Here is a 25502-nt window from a genome sequence, read left to right as displayed (position 1 = left end):
TTAAAAACACTAAAACCAACTGTTTAAATGCATTAAAATTTAAAAGTAAATTTGGAAAACAAATATTGACTATTTCTTTTTTTCTTTTTTTTTACTGGACATTCTTTTTTAGACTTGAGACTAAAGATTACATTTAACAGTTAAATTATTAGTGTTTTTTAAATGTTACATTTAAGGCAGGATGAGGGCAGAGGTAATCTAATCTAAAAAGCTACACTGTAAAAAAATAAAAAAATAAAAAAGTTGAGCCAACTTAACATTCTAAGGCAACCAGCTTCAGCAGATTTTTGAGTTTGCTCAATTTATTTTTGTGGGAGATTCACAAATTTTTGTTGTATAAACTTAAAACGACAAGTTGAGAAAACTAAAAAATCTGCTGAAGCTGGATGCCTTAAAATTTTAAGTTGGCTCAACTTGTTTGTTTTTTTTTACAGTGTAAAATATACTGCATTTATAAATATAATTTATTTTTTTTTTAAATGGATTTAAAAATTGGCTATGTGATATGGTGTTCATGTATCCCTAGCATCATTTGTCAGAGGATAGTGAAGAAAGTTCTTTGGCAGCAGAACTTTCCAAACATACAAAGAAGATCATTCTTCAGTACTTCTGAGATTTACAGTGCCATTTTTCATCAGCCTCTATTGGGTAGTGGGTAGATTCTAGGTAATAATTAGAAATATATCTCCAGCCTTTTCCTTTAATATAATTTCTGGCTAAAAGATCATCTTGGATGAATAAAAAAGCCAGGATTTATATTAAGGACATTTTCAGATATGCTGTTGACCAAAAGCAACATATGACCTGCAAAAAACAATACATAATGAGAGTCATTGCCCTCAGGATTGTATCTGTCTGCACACATTGTTCTGTAAAAGTGTGTTTGAAAGCTCTTAACTCTTAGCAGAGAGATGATAAAGTTTGCAAAGTCAGGTGTTAAGAGTTGGGTGCATGTTTCCCTCTACCCACAGGACCCTCGATACCCTCCAATTAATCACCCCACCAAACCCTGTCCACACCACTAATTGCCTCCCTCTACGTCCCTGCAGGACGAGGGCGAAGCAATTTAATGCGGCTCACAGCAATCAATAGCAATTAGGAGCATCCCTGACTAATCCCATTGAAAGCCGCGTCTTGGGAGATGGCCAAAGACGACCAGAAATCTTTCATTTTTTAGCCCTTGCAGAAACAACGACCAAAGAAAACTAAAAAACAAAAAACTGCTTGTCTGAAAGGGCCACCGTTTGAGAATTAATTGCTCTTATTTTCTTCATTCATCTCGTTGGGTATTTTTTCCATCTAATCTAAATGCCACCTCATCATCTGTAGCCAGAATCCCATTATCCTGTCCTGGACTTTATGAATACCATTTGGTTTTTTAAAACAAAAGCGGTCTAAGCAATTAGCATTGCATTTAAAAGTCTGATGAAGATGTAAGTTTTGTCTGGGGGAATATAAAACACATTCCCACAAGATCTCTGAATGGTTTGCACACAAACAGCAAGGCTGCTCAAAATAGGTCATGTATCCTAACAATGGGAAATGTTTTCATAATTTTCTAGCTTTCAGATGGCATAATTTGGCCCAGAAAGAAAGAACAAGCACAATAGACTCTAAAAAGCGTGCAAATACTTTCTCCTGAGACTTGCCACGTGACTTGAATCTTTAGGGAACAGGCAGACCCTTTATTTTGCCTCACATAATCCTTGATGAAAACAGCAATTATGATGTCTCTATCTTCCGATAAGGATAAAAACTAATTTCTCTTATGCAGAAAAAAAAAAGTTTTATTTGATGTTATGAAGGTGAAACATAATAATACACCAAGTATATGGCCTAGCGCTCCGGCACTGGCAGGAGTTGAAAGGCAGCTATGCAGTCCAGAAACCACGTGGTTGGAGCCGACCAGACTTTACCTACCCGGACCTTCTGGGGTTTGTAGGAGCTCTGAGGATCATATAAGATATACTGGGTGCAGAGAACCTGGTCTGAACCAGGCTGGGCATGGTAGGCCGCTGCGCTCAGTGTTTGCGTGACGTCACTGTCGGGTTTGGGCTGGCGATTCAGAAGCTGTCCACCTCCTTCTTTCACTAACTGAACGAGCTTGTGTTTTGGTGGCTTGCAGAATGAGCCCAGCATGAAGAAGAAGCAGCCATCAAAGAGGGGAGGGAGCTAAAGATGTATGAGAAAACGAGAGCGATTTAGTACACAAAGCATCAAAGTACCTGAATGTATCAGTTATGGCATCCTATAATGGCCTGCTTGGTGATTAATGCCATTTTGTTGAGTCTTTGCCTTGTTGATAGCGGAAGTGACTGGAAATGACTGGGAAAAGAGGCAGAAAGCTGACTGGGTCACAATACAGGCCAGATTTGAACTCACAATTCCCACAAGCGCACCAAAGCTCAATGTATCTGAAGTGTGCTAACTGCTAAGTCACAGTTAAGACAGTTAACCCTTTTTGATCCATCACTTTTCCAGTTCTTCATGATTACTTAATCATTTATAGAGAAATTTCTAGCTGATGAAATGCTGAGCTACTGGTCATAAAAAATATACACGACTTTAATATTTTACCTATTTCTACGACATTTCCAGGGAATTCCATTGAAATGATTATTCCAGGGTTTCCATGACTGCAGAAACCCTTTAAATAGAGCCTCTCACAAATAGAAAAGTAACTAACAACCTGCCACAAAGAGATAAGTGTAAAAAAAAAACGAGGTAAGATATGGTTCAGTTTCATCAATGAAAGCAGCTGCATGACATTTGGGGTTAAAGTAACAGGCTTTTGCTCTGGTCTGGTCTGGATGTTTCTGCGACAGTCAGGGGAGCTGTAAGATGCCCAAAGCAAAGATCTGCCTATATGGGTCACTGGCACACACTTGTTGAGAGGTCAACATGCTAGACTCGGGCCATTAAAGCCTCACAATAACCAGGACACAGCTGCAATATCACACAAATAAATGCACAATTCAACTATGAAATGTGTCCTTTGCATTCTAATGCTGTTTCAGAGGTAACCAGTATACAGTACAGCATTTATAAGACTTATGCTATCTTTGATAAATATCAGCACAATATGGAATACATAGATTCTTAATACTTTTCAATATTTATGATCTCTCTGTATATTTATGCACTGTTGACACAATTTAGATTAAAATGCTTCAGTAAAAAAAGTATTTTAAAATATCGAAAGCATGATTTTAAAACTGTTTTTCACTAAATAAGGAATCAATAATTACAATTATTTTAAAGTGTCCTTGTTACAGTGTATTTATACATTTAAGTGCTGTGTAATATTAATTAACCACATATACTTACTATATGGTTAGGGTTAAGGTTTGGTTTAATGTTAAGAGTTTTGAATCAATTCAATGAATCAGATAGTTTGAACTGAATCACAGAGCTGAACTAAACAAACATATCATCTTGATGTTCACAACGTTGATTAATTTTATATTGTTAAAACATCACCTCATCCTACCACGCATCCAAACCCTGCTGTTTTCACGTTAAATAACTGCAGAGAGGCTGCTATTAGACTGTGTCACGAGGCTTCTTAACAATCAGAGCAGAACATCAAGCTTGGCTTCCTCCCTACAAAGCATTTGAGTCGTACACCGTGGCCTAAGGAGATCACGAGTGCCCTATATTGTCTCACAATGCACAGTCCTCTCCTAAAGTCACAAGTGTGTTCCCTCTCTTTGAATTCTCTGTCCTCGGGGAAGCGTGTGACTTTCGAAACAAGCCACAATCCATAGCACAGTCGGTAATAAAAGCCAAGCCAGCCTGAGGAGAGCAGATCAACATGGCAGATTGACAATGAGAGACCATTAAAGAGCAGGACCAGGAGAGGGTTTCACTCAGCCATTATTCCTCCTCTCTGGAGAGGAAAATGTGTCGATAACTGTTAGACCCTCCACATGTCGGCCTGTCACTCACCAGGCTGCCTCTGTTCACACGGGCACGCAGGGGGCCGTCACCTGCCTCGTACTCGCTCTCCCCGACCCAGCTGCCTGCCTGAAGGCTACAACTCACCCCTGGAATAAAAATTGAGAGCAAGAGAACTAGGCATAGCAGACTTACTAGCAATACATCAGCATTTTAGACTTGACATATGAAAAAAGTTTACATGTGTGTGTGTCTTTTTTTTTTTTTTGGATTATCATATTCGATACATCAGGCTTTTATGGCCCATATAGTTTGACATAGAGCTCACACTTAAATATGGGAGAAAAAAGTTTTTTACATAAAAAAAAACACCTAATTTTATTTAGAGGCACAAACTGAGCAAAAATATGTTATAAAAAAATATATAAAATAAGATGTCACTCTATATTCCCCAATAATATGTCTTAGTAAGATGATATTTAAATGCTTTTTAAGACTTATAGCAAAAAGACACAAGAACCACGACCTGAAGGTGGACATGTTAAGAATTATATTAAAGATCTTAAATAATTAAATTAATTAATTAAAACTATGAACTATATGATCTATAAGATCTATAAAACAGGTTTTCAGCACTGTTTTGATCATGTTGACAATTTAGAGGTCTTAGAAATTCATGTATCAGATATAAAATGGGCTTAACAGAGATAAAGAGCAAAACGTAACATTCTGCCATTATTTACTCACCCTCATTCATGTGGAATATAAAATTAAATCATTTGAAGAATATTTCCACTTAGAGATATTGTATGGCTAGGTAAGACACAAAATAAAGCGGCTAATATATTTTTAATATAATTTTAGTATTACACAGCAGTATTACCAAGTAGACCTGCTACTTTTTGTGCAAAAAAACAAAACAACACACAGGTTTGGAACAAAAAACGGCATGAAAATGACAATTTTCATTTTTCGGGTGAGCTATTAATTTAAGTGTAAAAAGAATCTGCAGTTTCAAGGCAAATCAGTACAACAGCAGTGATGCAACGCACACTTAAATTCTGCAAGTCTTATGCTGTATTTTACTAGGGAAAAGTAACAGAGCAGGACAAGATTTTCAGGGCACAGAGAGGCATTAGAGCTAGAGGGGATCGTGGATCTCTCTCAACAAGGGTGAAAACAATCTTTTTGTTCATTTCTGTCAGGTAAAATTCTTCACAAAAGGTCTTCAGCGAAATATACTACAAGTGCTCTCAAGGCTGTCTAAAAAACAGCTGCTGCTTCACACACACATAAAAAACAAATCCTCCATCACAAACCTTCTTCGCCTGCTCAACTTGTTTGCAACTATTTGATAGCGTTCTGCTCGGTTTGCCCTAGTTGTACGTCTGGCTGAAATGGCCCTTTCTTGACTGAAGAGCTCTGGAAGAGCAGGCAGCTATTGTCTGTTGTTCCAATGAGAATGATGACAGAAAAAGGACAAGGGGAATAAATGGGCACCTTGTAGAGTGTCTAAAAATACATAAGAAGCCGGTTAAGAGGAGAGTAAAGATGCTAGCTCGATCTCTCATTGTTTCTTCTCCAACTGACAGTCTTATGTGCCTTTATACTGAGCAGTTTGACACTTGCTTTTATTTTAATACTATTTCCAAATGTACATGTAAAGAAAGATATACTGTATATTATATGTTATATATATTATAAACTGCACATAAATGACAAAATAAACTATTTTCATGTAAATTTGGAACTGACGAAAAATGTATTAAAAGTGACAGTAAATGCTTTTATAACGCTACAAAAGATTTAATTTTCTAACAAATACTGTTCTAACTTTCTGTTCACAAAAGAAACATTTCTCTTTTTACTGTTTTTTATTTTTTTTTTTTTATCAAATAAAATGCAGCCTTGGTGAATATAAGGAAATTTTGAGGGGCAAAAAAAAAAGTTTTGAGACCCAATTCCTTAAAACACATACATATAAAATTAAAAAATAACAATATAAAGAAATTAATTAAATAATTATATATATATATATATATATATATATATATATATATATATATATATATATATATATATATATATATATATATATATATATATATATATATATGTACACACACACACACATGCAATATTTAGTTTATTATTACACAATAATTGGTTTAAGATAAAACTATAATTAATACATTTTTTGACAAAAAATTAAAAAATTGCTACCAGTTTGTAACAATTACATAAAATAAGCATGAGCTTTACTTTGCTTTTCAACCATTATCTTGACTTATTTTACTTCAGACTACTCAAATAGTGGTAATTAAATATTTTTCATAATAGTAGTTTTATTATACAATAACACTAATAGTATAAAATAATTATAATACCAAGTGCGAACTGGCCTGGAATAAAAATTGTAGGAGTAACCAAACATTTCTGTCCACCTCCCTCATCATAATGGAAAAACCCACTTTAGATAAAAAATAAATTTAAAAAGGTTGCATTCTGTTGCAGCAGTGTGATGCTGAGCCATTAGCAGGATTAGTGTTCCTGCATTCAGAGTGTCACCGTGTAGCGCTATCTTTATATCCAGCCCAGCCCATGGTACCAGAACACAGACACCACCTATAGGAGCGCGTTCAGATACACGCTCAATCCTCCACAGTAATCATGAGCTGTAATTGCACTTCCTCTGCCTCTTTAATTACAGTGTTCATTTCCCGGGACCCCGTGAGGGCGGTGGCGGTGAGGATGCTACATCCCGGGGTTAATCCGACTCTCTCTCTGGACGATAGGGCCAGGTTGTTAGCCGAGCAGCAAAGAGCCATTAGCATATTAGCTAATTAGATTCACGATGATGGGAGAGGACAACGAAGCTCAGCGTGAGTGAGTGTGAGTGAGAGTGTGTGTGTGTGTGTGTGTGTGTGTGTGTGTGTGTGTGTGTGTGTGTGTGTGTGTGTGTGTGTGTGTGTGTGTGTGTGTGTGTGGATCGGTTGCGCTGGCAGCTCACACACTCATGGGCACTGAACCGTGATACACTGAGCCATGGAGACCCATACAGAAGAACAGAAAGCTGAGGCACAGCATCAACGGCTCATAAAGTGTGGCAAAGACAGAGTGCTAAACTGAACCATGTATACCTCACTCACTCACTCACGACATTTGATTGCTGCACAATTTGGTCCAAAAGTTACATTGTGAGTAATCTGAAATAACACAAATAGGATTTGAACAGCAATATGCATAGTTATATAAGTTTATAATAACTATGCATATTGTTCTATAATAATTTAAGGCAGATTTAAAGTGTTTTTTGTGAATGAGGTCATTTTTTGTTACACTCATTGTGATATACAGTCAAGTTAAAAATATTATTATTAAAAGTATTTATTAAATGAAAATACTGTACTACAACAGAACAAATAAGCTTATTTCTTAAATGTATTTCTTATTAGTATTATTACTATTATTGTTATTATTATTATTAAATAAAAACACCGGATATTCAATAATAATAATAAAAACACTGAATATGCAATAATAATAATAAATATTACCACTAATAATAATAATAATACACTGTAAAAAATCCAACTTTCGAAAAGTTCTACTAACCAATGTAAAAAAGTAGCCTGAACAAAGAATTTTTAGTATGAGAAGTCAGTTTAATTTTTTGTGTGAACTGAATAAAAATACTCTAAACATGTCGCTAGCAAAAGTTTTTTTTGTTTACCTTACTTAGATACTCAAGCATTTGTTCACAACATATCCAAATGTTCTCCCAACTTTTCAAATTGAGTCATCTGAACAAACGATTTTACATTGAACAATATTGCACAAGTTCCCAGCATGCATTGCAGCTTGAAAACATTTTATGTTCACTATTATTAAAATATTATCAATGTTTTAAATTTTACTGGCTTAATTTATGCTGCTGCTGTCACTGTCAGTTAGCTGTCATGTGGATCAGAGTTCACATTTTTACTGATTTGAAATTTGTTGATCCTCACCACGGTTGAGAATCATGTGCTGAGGTACTGTATATGTGCATCTCATTGTAACTTGTTTAATATATTTGTCTATTAGCATAAGTGTTTGCCTTTAGTTTTAAGAGGCAAATACTACCCATATTATGTAGAAGGCTTTGAAAATAAACATAAATCTAAAAGAAAGTGGATTGTTAAAAAAAATTAGCATTGCTAAATGCTAAAACATCTTTGGTTGCTCTTAACAGATCTTTTAACACTCAGTAGACTGACTTTTATTCATTAGATGAACTAAAGTTTTTAAGTTGTCGGTTGCTAGTTGAGTTAACTTAAAAAGTTGATTGTGATAGGTTGCCTTATTTTTTGGAGTTGTACAGTGTAATATTAGTGTTATTAGATGTGCACAATAACTACAGGCGGTTAAAAATGCTTTGAATTACGCAAATGTGACAATGTAGTGAATCTGAGCACCTGAAACACACTATTGATTTAAATCAAGATGCATCCAACATCTTATGTTACATGCAATTTAACATTAGCAAATGTTACATGCAATATCCAGCATGTAACATTTCTACTGCAAGACTTTTTCCAAGACCTTTTTTTTGAGAACTGATAAATGATGTAGTAAAACTGCTCTCAAAAGGTGTTGTCTGCCATGGGCTGGATATTAAAGATGGATAACAAATATGTTAACAATAACCAATATCAAGATAGATAGCTTGGAGAACAAACACCAGAACAGCAATGATTCCTTCAGGCTTCATTTGTGCACTTCTTATGTTGCTCCTGCGCTGACAGAAATGAACTTGGCACAGAAGGCAGACTAAAAGAGCTAGCAATTTCTTGAATTGGAGCTAAATGAATGGGCAGCACAGTCAGAGCCTACTGATTTTCACTATGGAACTGAAGCTGTGAAAAATCATACATATGGAAATACGCAGCACTAAATAGCTCACAGAACAAGGACTACATGTCAATTTCATATCTGCGTCAAATTGAAGAGAAAAAATAATTACCGTTTTCAAATATATGAAACCCACAGAGTCAAATAATATTGTTATTAATATTTTTCATAGGTTTACAGTTTGCTCAACAGAAATAGCTATTGCTCAAGAACAACGCAGAGTAAATACTGCTCACCTGTACACATGTCTGCAAAATCTGGATGCAACTAACTGTTTCTTTGTGGACTATATTTTTGTCATCTAGAAACCTCAGCATTCAAATTGTGCTAATATTCATGTAAACTTATCTAAGCATAAACGCATGCAACAATTAAAAGCTTTGACTCATTGCTTACAGCTGAAAGTGAGGATCCAGCAGCCGTTGAGGACGCCCTGCAGTGTGGTCAGGGAAGAGGGCATGATGGGAACATCTGGTACAACCACATGGGTGACTGGACAGACATTTAATCAAAGAGGGAAGCAGTTAATTACAATAAATAAACAAATAAATAACCAGTCATATAGTAATGGATTCGTTTCTATTGAGAAATTGTTATATTTTCAGTTTAGTAATTTATGTGCTTTTATCATTTTTTTTATATTTTATATTATGCTGATATTTTATTTCCACTTTATTTCATTTACTGACAACAAATTTTTATTAGCTGTGCTTAACTATAACAACAATGCTAACAATGAATGTCAGAAAAACAAAGACACAATATATAGAGGCTCCTAATACAGAAGTAGTATGCCACACTTCACCAATCCCTTGAGATTATTTTAAACCTAGACGACGAAAAAATCCAAAAGCTCTTCACTTTGTTGTGTGACAAACACAACCTACATTCTTCGAGAAAATTGTATTTTACCCTTGTTCAGCTATGTGCAGCGTATGAGAAACTGCTTCAATTACTTTAATTCTACTCTGTTTCAACTTTGATTGCTTAGAAGATGAGATGCTGCTCATTGTTTGTCTGTTGGTGTGATTTCTGGAGGAGTCGAAAGACTCTGCGAGAGCTACGTTTGTCACCGAAAGTGCTGGTTTCATAATGTATGATTTCATAATATCCCTCTTATGCTTCAGCTGGATGCCTTGTAATGCTCTTCTATGTGATGGAATAAAGGCAAAGAAAGAAGAGACACTTCATTTCACTGCTCTGAAAATGTCTCATTGTTTTCTTGAGCTGTTTTGAACCGTCCACGTGGTGTTGAAATAATCTTATCCTCAGCAGACTCAAAGAAAAAAAAACTTTTAGATATGATGTGCATTTGACATAATTTATAGCCATTATATGGCACATATTTCATAATAATATGAATTATATGAGTATGTATGAAAAAAAAAAAGAAAATCACATCAACTTTCCTATACCTTTGCTAATATAAATACTCATATGCTCACATAAATGTGCATAAATAAGCTTATCCTGCCACCAGATTCATTTGATTGGTCCATTGTTTTAAAACCAATATTAGATGTCAAAAGTTAGAATAATATACTGTATTTCCGACTTATCACATCGTATTAAAAGCATGGCACGATGGCTATTTTACAACTCCTTTGAATGTGGTTCTTCCAAACAGAGTGAACACTATCCGTTTTATAATATTATTTTTACCGGTTTAAGTATTTTGTTTGCAACTTTTGTAGGAAAAATATATGAAGCTGTTTTTGCACTGACTTCATTTGTTATGAATAATAATACCTTACAAGTTTGAGGTCAGTAAGATTTTTTTCAAAATAAATTCATACTCTTATTCAGTAAGGATGCATGATGAATTTAAAATAAATTGTGTTCTTTAAAAAGAACTGGGAAAAAAGCTTTCCTCAAAAATAGTTTTTTTTCAACATTGACAAAAAGAAATGTTTCTTGAGCAGTAAATCACGTTATTAGAATGATTTCTGAAGGATCATGTGACACTGAAGACTGAAGTAATTCTGAAAATTCAGCTTTACCATCACAGTATTAAATGACATCTTAAAATAAATTTAAAAAGGGAAAAATGTATTTAAATTGTAATAATATTTCACAATAACTGCAGCCATTATGAGAATAAAAATCTTTAAGAATTAAAAAAAAAATCTTACTGACCCCCAAAGTTTTGAACATTAGTTTATACCTCATGCTATGATACACCACCCACTCCTTTACACAAGAACTCAAAGGAGATGTACCTGCTCTAGAAAAGGACTGCACTTGTTTCCCTCCGAGGAGTTGAGCTGCTTTGGTGAGCTGCTTCTGCTGGGTCTGCGTCAGCTGACTGCCAGTCACAACCACTGGACCCGTCTCTCGCACACAGCCTGCAGCCTGCAAGAATACAAATAAACTGTACCGCACACTTCATTTGCATTTATGTTCTTGACAGTTCATGTCTCAAAGTGACTTACAAGATGATGTACAAAATACCAGCAATTTTTATCTGTTTTTATCTGTTTGTTTTGAGTGTTTGTTTGTCTGTGAAGCGGGTTCGGGTCATGTACCTTACTCAGGCTGGCGGGGGGGCTTGGGGTGGTTGTTACAAGATGAGGTGCCTCTGGGGCTATTCTTAGGACCTCCTGCATTTCTGGAGACAGTGCATAATCTACTGGCTGCAGGCCAAACATATTCCTGAAAACACACAGTTATATGTATAGTTTATGCAAAGTGCTCTTTATTGAAAACAAAAACATTTCCAAGGACATATTTGGCAAACTGTGTATCCTCTAGATGTGTTCTGTTAAGCCTGCTAATGCCTCACTCAAAGAAAAGTTCCAACCAACTGGGAATAAATAAACCTCACAGAACGGCGCATTTTGTGGATTTGTTTTGTGGCCTTTATTTTTGCATGGCTATGAAGTTTAAAAGAATGAAAGATGTCCCTTTTGTCATTTTATGGTTCAAAGGGATGCTCACAAGTCTTGTCTCAAATAATCATAGAGGATGGGAGTTTTGTGGCAGAGGGAAACAAAAGATATAAATCTGAATGTAATATTGTGTAATTGGTTAAAAAAGCCAGAGATATTACTGCTTCATTTGATGGAATGTTTATATTAGGGAACTTTATATTATTTCTTGTATTGTTTATATATGTTTATAATAGCAAACTGTTATTTGTGAAGTAAGCAAACAAAATCTTTATTTTTGCCTTAATGAGTATTTTGTTATGCATCTCCTAAACATTTAATATGAGAATATTTCCCTGCACACTGCTGTAGCTGACAAAATTCCTTATATTTGTTTAATATAAATGCATTCATATTTCAGTGGAAATCATTAGGATTTTGCAAGCTTCTGCAGTAGCACAGGATTTTTCTCCTCGTTTCTGTATAGTATAGTATATCTGTGTCCTACTTTTTGCAACCATAAATGTATCTCAGTATTTTTAAATTAAAAAATGTAAATGCTAATTTTAAAAAAATGAAAGAAAATTAACACTTTTTTTTAACAAGGATGCCTTTCCTCCTGGCTAAGGGTCAATTGCAAGTCCAAATTGGGTGATATAAACTTGCAATCTGAAATAGTCAGATTTGAAAAGACATGAACTTGCAATTCTAGCAATTGCAAGTTTATATCCCGCAATTCTGATTTCTTTTTCAAAACTGATATAAACTCACAATTGTGAGTTACAATTCTTGCAGTCCAATTCTGAGGAAAAAAAGTCAGCTCACAATTCTGATATTTCCTTACAATTCATCAGTTTATCTCTCACAACTCTGACTTTATAACTCACAATTGCATTTTACAAAGTTTTGTTAAGTTAAAACTGCGAGACAAACTCACAGTTCTGGGGGGAAAAGACTTTTTAACTCAGAATTGTGAGTTTACATCAAACAATTTGAAGAAAAAGTCAGAATTGGACGATGTAAACTTGGAAAAAAAAAAAAGTCAGAATTGTGAGAAGTCGTAATTACCTTTTATTATTTTTTTTTATTCAGTGGCGGAAACAAGCTTCCATACATTTGGGAAAAAGGACCTAATAATATTCAAGCATTTGTAGATTATGACCTCGTTTACGCAGTGTAACTCACTTAGTATGCAAAACTATCAGATAAGCAAGAGGTTAAGGCCTAGGACGGCCCCTCGTCGGATCATTTGTCCCTTTTGGCTGGTAGGGAGAAGAGAGGTGGAAATGAAATAAAGTGGAGAGGGATGTATGTTGAGATTAAGCTTCAGCACAGATAACACCTGGGGGGCAATTAAGAGGTCCACTGGTCCATAAAATTTCATTTGGATTCATGAGCCACCCCCCACCCCCAAACAAGCCCACAGTCTCTTCGCACTCCCATAGGATGTAAATTATTTTGTTTTGGTGCGGCGCACAGCTTCTAATCTCAAAAAGTGAAAATCCAATAATGCCAAAGTGTCTCATACGCAGACACCACATACATGCGCGTTTGTGTTTCCCATACTGATAAAGGGGAGGTGTGCATTCAATACCTCCAGCAAAATAAGACACTCCATGCGGTTAAAGAGCGATATTAGTAAGCTAAAACCTCTCAGCAACTGCATCCATCTCGCAGTTGACAAATCAGACACAGATGCCAGCGGTAAAAGGGACCAATGAATCACAGATCGATGGAGATGTGAAAATTAGTCCTCGGAGGTGCTCCAGCTGTTCCTGTCGACATAACCGAAGCAATCAAGAATGGTGGCGCTAAGCACTAGAGCTAACCAGATCTCATCGATTGGAAGAAAGCAGCGCGCTCCTTTGCTCGGATCACATCAACAAAACAAATCGAGCTTATGCAGGCCGAATCCATCTAAATTTGCCTACTAGTACAGCTGTTCTGTTCTGAAGCCTAGTGAGCTGCCTTACTAGGTGTCATTGCATCTTAATTATGCTGCCTCCTTTGAAATTTTCTTCAAAGAAGGCAATGTCAGAATGGAAAGAAACAAGCTGAAAAAATGCAAGATTAGTGGTTGCCAATATGGGTTTTTCAATGGCTGTTGCAGATACTGACAATCAGCCAAATACTGGTCTAGTCGATATATAAGGCACAAATGCTTAACATTAATAATAATAAGAAGAAATGTTTTGGAAAAAATCAGGATCATGTGACGATGAAAACTGGAGTAACGGCTGCAGAAAATTCAGCATTGCCAACACAAGAATAAATGATTTTTCAGAATATATTAAAATAGAAAACAGTTTTTTAAATTGTAATTTTTTTATTGTATAATATTATTATTGTACAGTATTATTGTAGCATATGAGACAATATGAGAGAAAAAAGCATAGCTGACTTTTGAATGCCAGTAAATAAACATTTAATTGAAGAGCATAAGAGACTTCTTAAAAATGTTTTTTAAAAATCTGCAAAACTTAACTTTTTAGAAAATTTAACTTTAGAACCATTTAATAGAATGTAATATATAAAATTGTAATATTATGTCACAGTATCATTTTTTTTTACTGTATTTTTGATCAAATAAATGTAACCTTGGTAAGCATAAGCCATGTCTTTCAAAAATATTAAACATATTTATTTTTTTACATTTGGAACAATTTAGTATCAAGAAAGGAATAAATTATAACATTAATTTATAATAACATTTACTGTATTTTTGATAAGCATAAGAGACTTAAAAATATTAATTATCTAACCAACCCCAAACTTTTCCACGCTAGTGAATAAACTTTAAAAAAAACATTATATTTTATGCTTTCTAGTTGACCTAATATTTGATTGCCATGTACTTTTATGTGTTAAACTTACCAACATGCTACATACCATCAAACTCTACTGAAATCAATGAGTCGAGTCACGTTTTGTGTGAAGTGCTGTTTATGTGCAGCGAGTATCTGTTCATATAGAGCGTTCCAAATCAGTCACTTATGAGGTTCTGTGACAGTTAGGATGCTGCTTATGTAGCTCACTAGAGCTACCGGCCCTGTCTCGCTTGTAGTTGCTACCCTCACAGTCCCTCAAGAAGCAGCTTCTCAGATCTGAAAAGCATTAAAGATTACTGCTGGTACAGCAGGGATGTGCCAGTCAATTCATACAACACATTACAGCGAAGGCTCTGCCCACAGCAGTTCCCCCCGTAGCCCCACTGCTCCGATTCCAGACCGCAAGGAGTGAAAGTGATTGATTATGTCTGACAGGAGTGGATTGCTTCTGTGCAGTGCTTCTATGACAGAGCTGATGCTTCACTTCACCATTGACTAACGAAGCATAAATCTGCTGATGCTTTATGCGCTTCCAATGTACAGCACAGCACTAGTCAATCAATGTACAAAGGGCAGACAGACAAAAAGAGACGCAGAGACGCATGCAGAGAACTCTCGGGATGAGCATTCATGCATCTGGGTTCACTGCCAATCTTGGGGAAATAGAGTTCATTAAGATAAAGGGCACGTGGGAGGAAGCGAAGCAGAAGTTCCCGAACATCTCAACACCAGGTACACACCATGACACAGTCGCAAGTTACAAAATATGCACATTTAAAATGAATGAATAAAACACTATCACATAACTGGGCTGAGAAGTATATATGATGGTATACCATTCAACAGTAGAAATGTGTTAACCTGTAGAGATTTTGCGACATTACAGTCTCACAAGCAGATATATTGACTTTGTTTTATTGTTAGATGCTTCATGCTAGATGTATTCATTCATGATAAATCCTATTTTTTGGTTTGTGCATATAAAATTTCAAATTCAAATTTATAATTAAATAAATATCAAATGAAATGAAGTACTTTAATTTGTAAAGTTATTAATTTGCTGGAAATAAAAACGTCCTATATATAGATTCTTATATCTTATATTATCTATAAATATATAAACATTTTTCTTAAACATATACACATGCAAGTGTATGTATTTATATATACATAATAAATAAACAGTATACACACATATATTATGTAAACAAAAACTTTTATTTTGGATGCGATTAATCGTTTGACATCATTTACATTTACATTTGTTATTATTATCATCATTATTACAAGTGATAATAATAATAATAAAAATAAGAAGAACGTTTATAATAATAAGAAACGGATAAAAAAACTATTATTTTAAATTGCAATAATGTTTCTCAGTATTACTGTTTTTACTGAATTTTTGATCAAATAAATGCAGCCTTCGTGAGCATAATAGACTTTTTTCAAAAACAAAAAAAAATTAAAAAAAAAAAAAAATCGAAACCTATAATTTCTGACAGGTTGTGTTGCAGTTACACTGTACCATCCAGCCTAATTGGGTTTATTTTAACACAGTGTTGTTTAAAGAAATATCAATCTGATTTTCAACCAAACCTTCAGGTGATTGGTGAGAGAATGTAAGGTCAAGTACTCACAGGACACTTTGGGACGCGCCTCGTTCAACCAAAAGCTTGACCACCGCTATTTGACCGTTCTTCACGGCGTCGTGCAGTGGAGAGTCGTTCTGATAGCCTGGAGTGTTCAACAGCGCCCCCTGCTGGAGCAGTTCCTCCACCACTCCCAGGTGACCCAGATTACAAGCCTCATGCTCCAAAAACAAAAACACAAATACAATACATAATTGCCTTAGTAGCAGATATAACAATGTTCTGTCATATCATGAAGGATTATAAGAGCAATAGCATTATTATAATAGTTTGGACCTAATAATTCCCCAGCATCAACAGCTCAACAAAAGCCTTTAAGCTAGACCTGTGGAATTTATGACTGAGGGGAAATGCAGTTATATATTCACAGAGATTTTTCTTTAAGAAACTTAGAACATGTTGGGGTTCATTATTATTCAGTTGTGAGAGGTTTTTCATAGAAGATTTATGATTCAGCTGTTAAGAATCCCCATTCCTAATTCTCAATAGCCTACTGTAATGTAAAATAAATAATGATGCATTATTTAAACAGCAAAGTACATTTATAATGTACAATTTCAAGTGTAAGGAACCTGATCTAGGGTCACACTTGAAGGGGTCAGTGAATATTTCTCAGTGTAAGTTTTCTTATTAAAAGTACATTTTTGCAGAGGCACAAACCATAGAGTCTTGGCTAAAAAAAAAATTAAATAATAATAAGTACAGTACTGGTACTGTTCAGGAAGGAAAGACACAGTTCACTGAAAACACACTGACCTTTTGTCTATATGGGGTAAGTATTCCCTATAACATTATATGGGGTAAGTTGTCACAGTGAAACCTGCTATTAAAAAATTTACTGAAACTTAAATTTAAACAGCAAAATAATTTGGAAAAACAAAAATAAAAATGCTACATAAAAATACCAAAACATTGTTTGGCCAACAAATACTGAAAATTATTAAAATGATCAAATTCATATCCTTTAACGTGTGACAACTTGCCCAAACCTGACAAAAACCTTATCCTAAGTGCACAGTTCAAGCGTTCGGCTAATATTGTGGTGTTCACCCCAACAGCTTGCAAAAAAATTATCATTTTAATTGTAATGATAGTTTAGAGGACAGAACTGCAAAAATATACTTAATGTAATAAAAATAAAACATAATAAAATATATTATAAAATGCAAACAAAATAAAATTAAAATAATAAACTTGGAGTAAATTTTGACTCAAAACCTTATGGTTCTGAGATACAAGTTGTGACAACAACAGTCTTGTACTGAATTTATTTTATGCTGATTTATTTTATACCTTTCTTTGGAATTTTGTTACTTATAAAATACTGCACTGAAAGTAAATGTACAAGCTTATTCATGTGGCAAAAGATGCAAAATTTGCACTACTAGTGTTCATATTTCATTTTACCATTTCCGAGTGCAAAAAGCTACATTGATCTTACACTTCATCAGCTAAATGGAACGCAAGACAGAGGATTTCAACAAATAAAAATATACAGGACAAAACATTTGAAAAACAACCACAAACACAGAAGGGTAATGATAAAATCTATAATAACCATTAAGGGAGTTGAGTATTCAGTGAACATACAGTATTCTGCTAGGATAACATACATTACTGTACATACAAGGAAAAGCTTTCCAACCACTTTCAACCCAGACAACCTCGAACAAGAGACAAGGCTGTTACGTGTAAAAGATTTATGTTGGATTGTGTGTGAATTCTCTTCCCTCACCAGTGGTGTCCATCCTGCATTGTCCTTCAGGTTGGGGTCGGCTCCCTGAGCAAGGAGCTTACGGACCACCTCCACATCACCCTGTACAGAAGACCAGGGTCAAAAGGTCTGTGGTAGCAGATATTGATCAACCAGACTCAAACACTGACCTAGCATCAATCATTAAGTGGTCAAAGTGATTCGCTGCTGGAATACTAACGAAGAACAGCCTCAGATACAAGCAACCCAGTACAGTAGTTAAAAAATAAATAAATAAATAAATAAATAAAAATCCATTTAAAATGCTAGTTAGTGACAATCAAATTGGAAAATATTTCAATTCAAATAATATAAGGCAGCTATATAATGTGTATAGTTAGAATACAATACAAAGGCTTACGGATTTTCCAGAATATAAGTCACATTTTTTATTTTTTGGACTTGTTTTACCTTTTGGGTTTCAGGTTTTATATCCCGGCCCATTCAACTTTTACACAGTTTGTGCGTGTTAAGCATGCCAAGTTTATTAATTTAGCGCATTTCCCACACTCCATTAATTCAAGTTAGATTTTGTATTTAATACTTATTTTTTTTATTCTTGTTTTGTATAACATTAAATTTGAAGGATTTTTGTATTGTAAGGGGAACTAAAATACATGCTTTTAGTGTCTACAAAATTTGTAAAAAAAAACAACAAAAAAAAAAAACATCACATTATTACAATTTTCAGTATGAAAAATGTATATTTGTTTTGAAATTTGCTAATATTATATTTATTAAATTTTAATTTTAATTTTAAGTGAGCATTAGATGACAGAAAAACACAAATCTAAATGTAAAAACAAGGAAAACAGCATAAACAAAGCATGCACAAGATATGCAATTATCAAATATCAGTCAATACAGACTACCAGGTAAAAGGGAGAACGAAACATTTTCCATGTCTTGACATCAAAGGCTGTCTTGAAACAAATTTATGTTATTTTGCCAACATGCAGATAACACAAACCTTTATGGCAGCTAAATGCAGTGGCGTTTCTCCGTTGTGGTTCCTCTTCATGCAAGCAGGATTTGTCTGCTTGTGTCTCACACTTGAAGACTTCCTCCCAAGGTCAGGGGTAGCTGGTGTGATTAGGTTCACATTCTGCTTCTCATTGGACTGTCTGGATGTTCTCAGACTCCGAGAGCGGTCTTCGGTTGAAGCAGCTTCTTCTCTAGATGATCTCTTCTTCCATCTTGAAGTTGTTCGGAGTTGTTTTGGCATTCTCTGTGGATCATCACTGTCCTGATCCTCTCTGGTTCTCTTACGCACTCTGGCAAGGGAAGGCTGAGGAGGCCCTGAAGTGTTTTCATTGGATTCCTGTGGGATATCAGTGACAGGCTCAACCTGTTGATCGTAATATGGTGAACTCAAAGCTGCAGAGCTTTGCTTCTCAGAGCCTTCAAATTCCAAATTGCTTGGGATGCTTTTTTGGGGACTTGGAATTTGATTCTGTTCTTGATGGACAGTCTTATGAGTTACCTCAGGCTGGCTGCGAGGGAAATGGAAAGTAACTCTCTTACTGGACCCATTGTTGTCATCTCCAGAGCTCACTTTCTCATCCTCTTTATCCTTCTTGTCTATAGCACCTTCTTTTCCAAAGGCCCACTGCTGATTGATAGCGTCCAGCTTCAGCCTCTTACATTCTTGCATAGTCCGAGTCCATGTTTTGGGCCTTTGAGCACCGCCAGTGTGTTTGTAGGTTTGGCTGATCCTTTTTTTCTTTATTTTCTTATTTGCTTTCCCCCGAGGAGGGGAGGATGACCCAGACTCCTGGGAGGAAGAAGTGAAGTTGAAGACGGACAGGTCCTTGGAAGAAGGTGACGTATCGGCTTTGTTTCCCTTGACTTCGTTTGATTTGTTTGAGTCAACAGGTTTCTGAATGCAACAGCGTACTTTACGACTCTTTGGGCTAAACCATATTTTGATGTTCTTCTTATTCTTAGGGATAAAGCTCTCATCCGACTTTATGGTATCGGTGACCATGGCTAAACAAAGAGAATAACATTTGACCATCAAATAAAAAGAAGTAATCTCAGAAAGCAAGACATAAAAGTTGCACACATTCAAGTATTAAATAAAGGACACAATAACTCAAAAACACCTCTTCAAAAATAAACTAAGAAAGAAAAAGAAAGTATGCATAAAAAATTAAATGAATTTTGTGTCAAACGTTTAGGCGGTGTTACAGTGCATATAGGTGGCAAAAGTGGTCATTTTGATTCTACAGTGCATTATTAACATTATGTTTTATGTACACTAAGAGTTCAAGATAAAGATATATTTTTCTGAAATTAAATGGTTTTCAAAATGTATGGAAACACTAAAAAGCAAATTGGATGTTTAATTTTGAGTTTCTTTAAGATTTCTCCCTTCCATCATCTCAGACATCCTTATTTGTCATTGCTTAAAAAAAAGTAAAAAAAACACATCTTTAAAAGAACAGTGAGCTCTGACATCATTTTAAATAGTGGCTAAATGTCCCCTGCTGACATTAACCTTGTAATGATGACAGAGCTAAAGCAGAGTCTGGTGTGCAAAGGTGTAATGAGCACATTTATTCGGTGGTTTTATCCGCTTCTCCTGCCTAGCTGTTGTCTTTGATGCTACAGCAGCACCAGCATGAGTGAACCAGCATGACCTCTCCACCAACTCAATCTCCTGTGCAGCGTTAAATGCCCTGACCCCTGGGGCACAGACCTGCCTGTCAGACAGGACATCTCTCTGCCATCGGCAACAGCACCCCGAGCTAGGAGAAAACTGCTAAAGCTACTATGGAAAATTACATTGCATAATTATAGTCATTATCAGTCTCAAAGTTCAGTTGAGGATTTGTGTTGAAAAAAAAAAAGAGAGAACATCAGTTGAAGAAGTCCATAATGTTCAGTGCATTACATTACAAGGGACGTAATAATATACATGTATTAAAGTTATAATCAGGGTAGGCGCCAAAGGGGGCATTTATGAGTTACTGTGCCTCCTCCCGCTCCCCTGAGCACGAGCGAAATTCAAAAGTGAAAGTGAAAACCGAGCGCCGTCGAAAGCAATTACACACGCTTTCAGCATGATTTCGGCAGCTGCAGGCCCGCCCTAGAAATATAAACGCGCCAAATTTATGTGCTGTGGCGCCAGCTCTGGTTATAATTGGTATTTGATGTCATGATGCAATAGACTTGTCTTACTTGAGGAATCTGAGGGGTTCAGGTGGGACTCCAGTTTGCACCAGCATGCAGTCCTGAACAAGATCTACAGGACAGACCACATACATAATTGATTATACGCATTTTAGGGCTACGTGATATAGTGAGGGAGAAAAAAATAATGACAAAAATGAATATTTATAGAAATGTATACATAAAATGCACAAGAATATTTATTTGTTTGCTTGCTTATTTTAATATATATTAAAATAAACAAATATAATTGCTTATATATATATACACACACACACACATATATTTTTAATAAATTATATAAATGTTTATTCTCATTTAAATATATAGATACATTAAAAATAAATAATAATAAACAAATGATAATATATGATGTCATTAAGAACCTATATGGTTTTTGAAAATGAAAGATTAAATTTATAATATATAGTTTATTTTTAATACATACACAATATATAATAAATAATATATAAATAATAATAATAAAATTACAGTGGTGGCCAAAATTGTTAGAACAGCTGACAGATCTGATAATATTGACCTTTTTTTGCCTCCAAAACATGATTTCATTTCATAATGTGTATGAAACCTGCAGATGGTTGCTCTGAGCACAACAAATAACAGATGAAGTGAGTCGTACTGTTTTTATCCACTTTTAACTTTGATATTTGGTATGTCCACCTTTTGCAGCAGTTACAGCAGCACATCTCTCAGGCATAGTGTCAATATATTTCCTGAGAACTTCAACACTAATGTTATCCCATGCCTTCTGTAACTCAAGCCAAAGGCTTTCCTTTGAATGTACATATGGTCTTTGAAAGTGATTACTGCTAACCAAGGTACCTTTTAAATGATTAAAATTAAAGTGAAACCATAATAATTGTGCAAAATATAACCATTTGAAATAATGTCTTTGTAATTCAATCTGTATTTGTGAAGAAATGCCCCATTTTGAGCAGCCAATAGTGCAACAACGCATGAGCATTCTTTTTTTTTTTTTTTAAAGCACTGTAATGTGCTAATTTATTACTAAAGTATCCTTTCTTATTATCTCAGTGCAGTTAAAAAGGTTGTGCTACTTAATGAAGTGTTGAATCTTCAACACAAAATCTTTGTTTTGAGTACTGAGCACACTCACATTTGTGAAGTCGAATTTTGGCTTCAAAAGGGCTGTGAAGAAACAGTTTTCCCTAGAAGCTCATCAATCTATTGTTCATTTGAGAGATAAAGGCTATTGCACGTACCATCGCCTTGAAAGAAGAAAGCAAACTGTATTTAACCAGGACAGAGAGTGAAGTGGACAGCCTAGATGCACAACACTGCAAAAGGCAAGAACTTCAGAGTCTCTAGCTTGAGAAACAGACTCCTCACTGATGCTCAGCTGGCAGCTTCAATGAACAGCACACACCAAACACCAGTTTCATCTGCAACACTGAAGAGAAGACTCTGAGGCGCTGGCCTTTTAAGAAGAGTTTCAAAGATAAAACCACATCTGATGCTGGCAAATGTGAAGAAAAGGGTAGAATGGGGAAAATAACTTAAAAACTGGATGGTAAATGATTAGAAAAGAGTATTATGGGAAGGTGAATGCAAGTTTGAGATGCTGAAAGTCAATGAAAAGTGCCCTAACAAGCCAAAAACACCTGTATGGGAAGTGCTGCAGAACGCGTGAGATGAATCATTACATGAATATCTAGTAAACTGACTGCTGGGATGCGCCTGCTTACAGGGTTGCCAGGTTTTCAAAGAAAACCCCACCCAATTGTTACTCAAAACTTCCTTTAAAAATCGCGTTCCGGGGGGTAAAATACAAAATTTTTTGGCGGAGCTCCCCTGGTAAAATATGACATAAATATTCGGCTGAATATCACGTTATTGGGGTCGCTTCAACCCGCGGACATGTAAAACAACTGTGGTGTGTTACCAGAGGTGGACAGTAACGAAGTAAATTTACTTGAGTATTGTACTTAAGTACACTTTTTGAGTATCTGTACTTTACTTGAGTATTATTTTTTCTGGAAACTTGCGACTTTAACTTCACTACATTTGAAAGACAAATATCGTACTTTTTACTCAACTACATTTATATCAAGCTCCCCAAGTAGAAAGTCGTTATATTTAGCAGTTTTTACAGTGTGTGCATTTTCAGATTCACTGAACCCTTTTTTCTGCGAAAATCCGGCCTGCGATCTGCCAGGACCTTCCTGTGTTGCCAAGTGTTACAGTATTTCTAAGCCTGAAGTTTTCCGCCTAGCTTTGAGTGGACATTTGGCTGATTTTTTTTTTGCGCAAATCTGGGGATCCTCGGGATCTTCCCTGCTAAACTAATGTAAACGTCCGCGCTACTGCACAGCTAAAAGCGCTCTAAAAGGGCATGTGTTAACTCTTTAAAGGCCTTTGGAAAATTAACCATGTTTTTACTATAGTAACCATAACTATGGTATTTGCAATTTTTGCACAGTATCCACAAATTTACTATCATCTCACTATAGTAACCATATGCTATTTGTAGTAAAACTTCAGTAACCACAAATTTACCATAGTTTCATTATATTAACTATAGTTTGATTTTTGTAGTTAAACTATGGCAATACAAATGGTAGGCTAATATATCTGTCAAAAATCGCTGCCCTCACTTTACTAATATATATATAATATATATATATATAAACTTAGGCCTACTGGTAAATTGCTGCTAAAAACTGGTCAGGGAAGTATATGAATCTGAACATTATTTTATTGTCAAAACACTGCACATAAATGCTTTTTTTTTTTTTTTTTTTTTGTCTGTGCAAACAAATGATCAAAAAGTAGGTTAAATGAAAACTTTGGAATCTAAACTGGGAATCAATAAGAATTGAAATCAATAAGCAGAATCAGAATCGGAATGGATAAAATTCAAACAATACCCAACCCTAGCCACATGTTGTGAAGTTCACTGATTTCTGAGTATTTTATGAACACTGATCAGTTGATGGCAAAATTCAAAAAGACGGTTCTTTGGCGCAACCTGCACACCCATGGCCATACTGAGAGAGTATGATCCAGTTTTCTGAAGAGACTAAAGGTTTGTTTTCTTTTCAATGTTTGCTTTGTTTGCCTAAAATGAACCATATCATAGACTTCAATATCGCTTTGAAAAAGAACTTTGTAACTTTTAAAAATATTAAAATGAGTTCAATGTAGTTAACACTCCTGGTGTTAAATAAAAAAATAAAGATGATTATCTTCATTCAGTTGTTCCATTTCTATAGGTTTGGTAACATAAAAGCTCTTAATTCCAAAGATAATACAAGCTAATCAGTGTATTCAGTAGGTTGCATTAGTGGCATAAGGTATTGTAAGTATACAACAATGTGACAATAAAACAATGCATTTACTTTTTACTTTTGATACTTAAGTACTTTTAAAAACATGTACTTCCGTACTTTTACTTAAGTAAAAATTTGTCTTTACAACTTTCATTTGTAGTGGAGTAGTATTTGACCAGTGGTATCTGTACTTTCACTCAAGTAAGGAAGTTGTGTACTTTGTCCGCCTCTGTGTGTTACAGTAGCCTGATTCCGCGGGAAACTGCGAACTTGGCAGCACTGTCTAATTTGCTGTCACTGTTGCACATAGAGGATACTTTGATGAAAAGTAACTAAAATGACAATATACAGAGGTTAACTCGCATTAATTTCATTGCGATTGCAATACAGTAAATTGCAATACAATTTAAATACAGTTCATTTGACATATTCTATGTCATAGACCGGAAAACGCTGCAATTTATAAATAAGCTACGGATTCAGATAAGCATTATGCGAATCAATAAAATAAATGGCAGCGACAAACATTTCTAATTTACTTTACCTGCAAAGTAAATGTTCAAGGCACGCCGGCTCTCTCATAAGGGATGAGCTGCGAAATTAAATCAAAATGACTTAGACTGTCAGACGTCAAATCTAGGATGTCTGAACTGCTTACATTATGAAACTAAAGCATAGCTGTCATTAAACACAGCAAAATAAAAATAAAAAGCGCCTCTCTAGTCCTGGTTCATGTCACAGGGTTTGACTGTATGGCAGAATTATCTTTCTTGATCTATAATAACAAAGCAAGAGAGCGATCACAATATTTCTAACAGGCTTGTTTTGAACTTACAGACCTGTTTTGAAGTTCACACCAAGAACGCGGGAAGCGAAGGGGAGGAGCTTAGAGAACTTTCGCTCAGATTGGTCGACTGGGACTTTGAAGTGCAGTGCTTTACTTTTATTTACACAAACATAAAAGTTCAATATAAAGCATCCAAAACATTCTATGCATTATATATTTTATACTATATGTACTGTAAGTGATACATGAATAAATACATTAGATAAAATATTATTTTATCCAATAACTTTTAGATGGAAATCTTATTAGTTTATATTTCTTTTATCACAGTATTACATTA

The 25502-nt window shown here is 35.1% G+C and overlaps 1 protein-coding gene across 4 annotated transcripts; it reads right to left on the bottom strand.

Annotated features, from left to right (window-relative positions):
• Positions 1-501: 501 nt before the first annotated feature.
• bard1 (BRCA1 associated RING domain 1) lies at positions 502-25282 on the bottom strand. 4 transcript variants are annotated; one of them, XM_058786040.1, is made up of 11 exons: positions 24920-25206; positions 22309-22496; positions 21074-21137; positions 18861-19879; positions 17873-17953; positions 16126-16298; positions 11316-11442; positions 11010-11142; positions 9187-9282; positions 3949-4046; positions 502-2172 (listed from the first exon to the last, which is right to left on the bottom strand). In XM_058786040.1, the coding sequence occupies exons 2-11, from the start codon at positions 22309-22311 to the stop codon at positions 1837-1839; spliced, it is 2130 nt and encodes a 709-aa protein (XP_058642023.1). In that variant the 5' UTR covers positions 22312-22496; positions 24920-25206; the 3' UTR covers positions 502-1836. The 4 variants fall into 4 exon arrangements, with proteins under 4 accessions (XP_058642023.1, XP_058642025.1, XP_058642026.1 ...); XM_058786042.1 differs by lacking the exon at positions 22309-22496 and adding an exon at positions 25215-25281 and having other exon boundaries at positions 503-2172; positions 24920-24967; XM_058786043.1 differs by lacking the exons at positions 22309-22496; positions 24920-25206 and adding an exon at positions 25215-25282 and having other exon boundaries at positions 503-2172.
• Positions 25283-25502: the final 220 nt, after the last annotated feature.

The sequence above is a fragment of the Onychostoma macrolepis genome, chromosome 09, assembly GCF_012432095.1.
Source record: "Onychostoma macrolepis isolate SWU-2019 chromosome 09, ASM1243209v1, whole genome shotgun sequence".
NCBI lineage: Eukaryota > Metazoa > Chordata > Actinopteri > Cypriniformes > Cyprinidae > Onychostoma > Onychostoma macrolepis.
The sequence above is the reverse complement of the archived record's forward strand: the minus strand, read 5'-3'. Positions and strand labels throughout refer to the sequence as shown.

Bases quoted from the DNA above. Each gene is read 5' to 3' on its own strand.
- bard1 (XM_058786040.1), bottom strand. The intron at 9,283-11,009 runs GTACATCTCCTT...ATGTCTGTCCAG, and splicing joins GCAGTCCTTTTCTAGAGCAG to TCACCCATGTGGTTGTACCA. The intron at 4,047-9,186 runs GTAAGCAATGAG...TTTTTATTCCAG, and splicing joins CTGGATCCTCACTTTCAGCT to GGGTGAGTTGTAGCCTTCAG.